This window comes from Petaurus breviceps, unplaced genomic scaffold (assembly GCF_028583685.1).
Source record: "Petaurus breviceps papuanus isolate PSGF00001 unplaced genomic scaffold, PetGlider_PUasm1.0 181, whole genome shotgun sequence".
NCBI lineage: Eukaryota > Metazoa > Chordata > Mammalia > Diprotodontia > Petauridae > Petaurus > Petaurus breviceps.
The window spans coordinates 1,238,820-1,245,579 of NW_027185784.1; the positions used below are offsets into that span (position 1 = coordinate 1,238,820).

Below are 6,760 nucleotides of genomic sequence, written 5' to 3' on the forward strand. Positions count from 1 at the left end.
CCACCACCGCCACCACTGACACCACCAAACCGCCGCAACCTAGAGCGTGAGGATTCCCTTTGTTCCGCTTTTAGATCTCTGTCCTTTCCCACAGAAGATCCACCTGGCTGCTTTCGCTTGGTGACATTTTGAGCCTGGGGGGTGGCTGTGGGTGGTGGGTGGGGTGGGGAGAAAAGATGTACATGAGAGAGGTGGGGGAGGGAGGGAGGAGAGAGGTCGAAGGTGGGGGGAGGGAAAAAACAAGGAGCCTCTCTTAACCTGCGGTGCCAGGGGTTTGCGTGTTTCTTGATTTATTTATTTATTTCGCGTCTCTTTTTCTTCATTGGCACAGCCAGCCGCGCAGCCCCGGGAGCTCGGGGAGATGCGGGACCACCCACTGGAGGTGAAGGAGAGAGAAGCCCTCCCGCGCCCTCCCCCTGCTCCCGAGCGCCTCTTCCTGAGCCAGCGCACCGACTGCCAGCACCAGCCCAGAGCCACCCACCGGGATGGGCAGCACCTCAGAGGCGGTTGCGGCGGCGGCCACTCGCTTCTGACTCGTGCAGCTTTCAAGCTGCAGGATCCTGGGCTCCCGCACGAGCAGGAGGTGCATTAAGTTGGCTGGGGAGATTTCCCTCCCCCACCCCCCACCTTTTGAACTTGTTGCTCCTGCCGGGTCCCCCTCCAGCCAACCCTCTCCTGCTCTTCCACCCCCTCTCCTCCACCCTTCACCCCGCCTCCTGATGCCCGTGGGCTCCTGAAGTGTGGAAGGGAGAAGACAGGCAGGCAGGCAGGCGAGGAGGCATGGGGGAAGGGGACGAACACCGCGAGGCTGGAGCTTTTCGGCTGCTTCTTCCCCAGTGGAGCTGAGTCGGCGGCTCAAGAGCTTCTCTCTTTGCCCTGTCTCTCATTCTGGATGCACGGATGAAAGAATAAAGTCTCTATGCAACTCAGCCCCGCGCCTGGACTTTCTCAGGTACGTACCGCAGGCGAGACACGTTCTTCTGACCGGCAGATGCTGCCGCTGCTGTCACCACTGCCAAAGAGGAACCAGCTTGAGGTCTGTAAATGTCAAATTGCACCGCAGCTAAACTTGCAAAGAGAGTGAAGGGAAGCTTGAGCAAACGGTTTAGGGGGATTTTTGTTTTGTTTTTTTCTTTTCTTCTCCCCTTCACGAATTGTGTGTGGGTAGGCTCTGCGGGAAGGGGCGATTTAGAGTCAACCCTTCTGTTCACTCCCCATCATCCCACCACTGCACGTAGAGGGCAGGGTACCCAGTTCCCAGAAAGAGGAGAACGGAGGGGGCTGCTACTGTGATTGCATCTCGGGAGCTCCAACAACAGGTCGCCTTTTGGACAGACTACTGTGGAGGAAAGGGGAGAGAGAATTGGGTCTTGGAGGAGGGGGCAAGTCAGCAGTTAGACCCTCTCCTCTGGTGAAGAAAAACAGGTGACTGACAGTTCTCCCCCTCACCTCCTAGGCATAACCCCTCTTCCCAACATCTGGACCGCGTGTGGGAGAGAATCAGAGACACCTGCTCAGAGAAGAAAGAGCTGCAACTGAAGTCACCTGTGTGTATATCTGCCTGTATGTGGGAGGGTGGTACCAGCTGCAGGTGAGAGCTTGCCTAGATTCATTTCACGGAGGCTGGTGGATTGTTACATTTATTACTATTATTTTAAATTTCTGAGTACCTGACTAGGCTCTGGGGATTGGCTGCCTCTCAGAATTGTGTCTTCAGCAACATCCCTACTTTTGAAGTTGCAGCATTCATCAGTACCAGGTTCTTAATCAGTAGTATTTTCTTCCTGGGAAGGAAAGGGAACTTGTGGTTAATTTCGTGACCACACAGTTAAGGCCTCCCCACCTTCTCCCAGCACCTCCCCGAAAGGAACCATGGCTGCAGGGGTGGCAGCATGGCTGCCCTTTGCTCGGGCAGCAGCCATAGGCTGGATGCCTGTGGCCACAGGACCAATGCCAGCACCCCCAAGGCAGGAGAGGAAGAGGACTCAAGATGCTCTCATTGTCCTGAATGTGAGTGGCACTCAGTTCCAGACATGGCAGGATACCCTGGAACGCTACCCAGACACATTGTTGGGAAGCTCAGAGAGGGACTTCTTCTACCACCCTGAGACCCAGCAGTATTTCTTTGACCGTGACCCTGACATATTCCGCCATATCCTGAACTTCTACCGTACTGGCAAGCTCCATTACCCAAGACAAGAGTGCATCTCTGCCTATGATGAAGAATTGGCCTTCTTTGGCCTCATCCCAGAGATTATTGGTGACTGCTGTTATGAGGAATATAAGGACCGTAGGCGAGAGAATGCAGAAAGGCTACAGGATGATGCTGACAATGAAAATACAGGGGAGAGTGCTCTGCCTTCAATGACTGCCCGACAAAGGGTTTGGAGGGCCTTTGAGAACCCCCATACCAGCACCATGGCCCTAGTATTCTACTATGTCACTGGGTTCTTTATTGCTGTCTCAGTCATTGCTAATGTTGTGGAGACAGTGCCATGTGGCTCTAGTCCTGGCCATATCAAGGAGCTGCCATGTGGTGAGCGCTATGCGGTGGCCTTCTTCTGCTTGGACACAGCCTGTGTGATGATATTCACTGTTGAGTACCTGTTGCGCCTGGCTGCGGCACCCAGCCGCTATCGTTTTGTACGCAGTGTCATGAGTATTATAGATGTGGTGGCCATACTGCCTTATTACATAGGGCTAGTGATGACTGACAATGAGGATGTTAGTGGAGCCTTTGTCACATTGCGGGTTTTCAGAGTCTTCCGGATCTTTAAGTTTTCCCGCCACTCCCAAGGCCTGCGGATCCTGGGCTACACACTCAAGAGTTGTGCTTCAGAGTTGGGATTCCTGCTCTTCTCTCTCACCATGGCTATCATCATCTTTGCTACTGTCATGTTCTATGCAGAGAAGGGGTCTTCAGCCAGCAAATTCACCAGCATTCCTGCTGCTTTCTGGTATACCATCGTCACCATGACAACATTAGGGTAGGTGCCATGATGGGGAATGGAATACCATTGAAGGGGGGTAGAACACACCAAAGAAAGTGATGTTTCTGAGTATTCTTATGCGATGAATGAAGAAAAATTGTTTTTTCTTGTTGTCTATATTTGATTTCCTTAGGTATTACTTGTATTTAGAAAGTGTCTATGATGATAAGTTTTGGTGCATTTTAATAGGTTCATGCCCCAACTTCTAGTGAAAAAAGTGAATTGTTGCAAGTCAATGGACACTCGGTATTCTGGAAGCCATACATAAAATATTCACCTGAGTATTGGAAACACAAATTCATGTGCCCAGACATATGGATAGGTCAACAATTTTAGACTTGATTTATTAATTCTATTCCTATTTTCTCAAAAATGTGTGTATGTACATATATATATATATGTATATATATATAGAAGTAAAACGTTAGCATTACATTTTCAAAAAGAATATCATATGACTAATATCTGGATGCTGTAAAGATAACATTAAGACCCACCCTCAACCAGGTTTTGTGATCCTTATTGTATGGGATCATGCAGTGATATGAAATATAACTTATTTTCATTCATTACATGCCATTTTGAAGTTACTTTTCATCATTGAGGTTAAAGAAAGACATAGAAATCTCATCTATAAAATGTATGCATTTTGACACCTGTTGTTATGCAGATATGTGTGTATAATGTATACGTGCATGGCCATATACATAAGATGATTATTAAGTTTGAAATTGACCAAGTCAAACCAATTTGAAGAGAAGAAACTTTTAAGTAGCTTAAAATTTATGTGTGTATACACACACACACATAAACACACCCACCATCCATTTTGTTATTAAGAGCTCAGTTCTCTAGATTCCATCATACATATCAGTGTTCCTTGCTTGTAAACAAAAGTATAGGAGTAAAGTATAGGAATGTTTGCTTCTAAAATTCTCTTGTGTTGCCTTATTTGTGGTATAAACATATTTCCAAAACAAGGAGACTAACGAAGGTAATATAATTGAATAGAAATTTTGACTGGGCTTAAGATTCAAGTTAAAAGGCTGGCCACATGGTTAATAAACTGATTCTGACTGGAAAAAAAAAATGGACTCATTTTAAGCATTAGAGCATCTAATAAAATAAGATCATTTCAGACTTTTACTTTGAGATCTTGGTTTAGTTCTGAGCAAAGACAAGGAATAATGTTACTTCCCTTTCTGCAGTTTTATACTTTTATTGCATATGCAGTCAGTTCACTAAAGATTTGGTAATGATTACAGAAAAAAAGAAAAGTTGTTTGTCAAGCTGCTTTTAAGTTCTGTGTAGATGGGTAATGTCTTCTTTAAGTAATGCAAATGATGATTTAGTTAATTCCTCCTCTGTTTCTTTAGTATTGTCCTATTGAGCTAAGGTGTCTAGTTTTTTAACATGGCTAACTAATGCAACACACCTTATAGGCTAATGTATCTTTCCCCAAATTATGAATGATTGAGTAATATTGAGAGCTTTTTGTCATTTTCATTGGTTCCTTTACCTAATTTCTTGCTGATAATCCCCTTGTACCTTATGTAAAGACTGTGGGAAATACTTCATTTTTATCAGGAATTGTATACCATATTTTCTGTATTTCTATTTCACCTGTTTTTTTTTTAAGTACTAGTATAAAAACATGTATTTTTACTGTGAAGAGCTCATTCACTCTGGGTAAATGGAAAAGATTCCCTTCCCCCTCCCCTTTCATGTCACTGATTTAGTTGTTGGAGAGAATTATTGTGTAACAAGCAGACAGAAGTGGCTTCAAGTTAGAAATAAAAAGTGGCAGATGCACACTAAATGAACAGAGATGTATTTTTCATACATATCTTCACGTTAAGAAGAAATGAAGGCAGGAAATACATGGAATTATTTCTAAGTCAAACTGTTGTCCATGAGATGTCAGTGAGTCTTCAGTAATGTGATTCTATAGGTTGAAGACAAGGCTTGCTATCCTAATGAAAGCTGAGACTCCATTCAGAGAAGCAATTTAAATGTTACCCTGTAGACAGGAGAGGAGCTGTAGTTGTGTCTGTTCACTTCTTGGAGATAACTTTCATCCGTTGATTAGGTGATAGTAAAATCTTTTGTCTTTTCTGGGAAAATATAAGTAATTTTAAAAGACTACTGACAACATTTTTTACAGAAATGAAATGCAGATACAGAATCAATCTATTTACATTTTGAAAGGGTTTGGGAATCTGAATCATAATGTATGAATAAAATCTCTGCAGTGGGATTTATTTCAAGTGTTCCATATGTAAGAGTTTTAGGGGAATCAAATGCATCTTTTTCTGAGAAATTGGAAGTAAACTAGATTCCACTTTTAAGATATCAATCCTGCTGATAACTTAAGTTTAGGGAAAAAATAATTTTCAGGAAGTTGTACTAATTATTAACAGCTGATATACTATATTGTACTATACCTCTTCTCATTTTTAGACTATGAAATATGTGTTAAGAGACATAGAGTTAATTTAGTTAAGTAGGTGATTTAATAGGTCATTGCAGAGTATAAATTTGTTATGTAAAAACATCTGGTATAAGTGTTCTTATTCCAAACCTATAGTTAAAAGTTCCAAACTACTGGCTATAAATTCAATCATCTTAATTGTTCAACAAGTTACAGAGTTTGTTGTGTCTAACTTTTTAATTCTATTTTTGAGATCAACTGAAAGAATGAGTATATCATAAAGAGCTTATTTGTCTCTGGATAATGAAGCAAATGTAGCTGTCCAGATATAAAATGTTAATAAAAGGCCATAGCCTAGCATTACCTGTTTTCTCTGGACTTTTAAATTTAGCAGTATTCATAAGAGTGATGATAAACAGTAAACTTTCTGGAGGAAAATATGTAATGACAGGAGTTAATGGCAAGGTCTGTTTGGTAGAAAATCAAAGAATTTTCCATTACATTTGCTGGGCTATTTTACAGTGGCTATTATTTTTAATAGTGCTAATATACATCACTAATGATAATAGAAGCAGAGATAATGGAATCTAAATCAGTGGTTATTGGAAGTTCCAACCAGTAAGAACATTAACCACAGGAGGTGAAATACTAAAAGCCTGGTCATTAGGTGTTGGCACTCTCATCCAATGTCACCTAGATAATTGTTTATCTAGCCATTGGATGCTGTTTTATGTGTGCAGTAATAAATGTGCAGTAATAAATAACATGAGTGTTTATCCATCTTAGAATTATTAATCGTTCTGACATCTTGCATGTTAGAAAGTAGATTTAGGCTAATAGCATGTGAAAAATTATTTCAGGTTTGGGCATAATGAACATTTCTGTTATTGTTATTAAGGTTTCTATACTCTTTATTAAGAAATACCTTTAAGTTTGGGAACACTTGCTAAACAACTTTGGTATTGAATTTATTTCAATTTAGAACAAGTTTGAAGCAATTTATAGAAGTAAAGGGAAACTATATCAGTAAAATAAGTGAAATGGCTTCATGTTTAAATTGGGTGCCAATTGGGTAAATTAAATAGGTAGCTTTGGGGATCCCTCCCCCTCACTATTTGTGGGGTGGTAAACAGGATAAGTAAGTGAATGTATATTATACATATATAAATACACACACGTGTGTGTATACATGCCACTAGCCAAAATTATGACAATCCCTTTCTTTCCCTCTTCACCCTGCTTTTGCAATCATTATTGCCCTTGACTACTACAGGAGAATAGGAACCTGATACTTCTATGTTTTTTGTCATCAAATCCTGAGAACAAAGTAATAATATAC

The 6,760-nt window shown here is 41.8% G+C and overlaps 1 protein-coding gene across 1 annotated transcript; it reads left to right on the forward strand.

Moving 5' to 3' along the window:
* The first annotated feature begins 276 nt into the window (after positions 1–276).
* Positions 277–4,965, forward strand: LOC138160530 (A-type voltage-gated potassium channel KCND2). Its single transcript, XM_069087079.1, has 2 exons — positions 277–952; positions 1,457–4,965. Exon 2 carries the CDS (start codon positions 1,873–1,875, stop codon positions 2,989–2,991), a length of 1,119 nt encoding a protein of 372 aa, XP_068943180.1. The 5' UTR covers positions 277–952; positions 1,457–1,872; the 3' UTR covers positions 2,992–4,965.
* Positions 4,966–6,760: the final 1,795 nt, after the last annotated feature.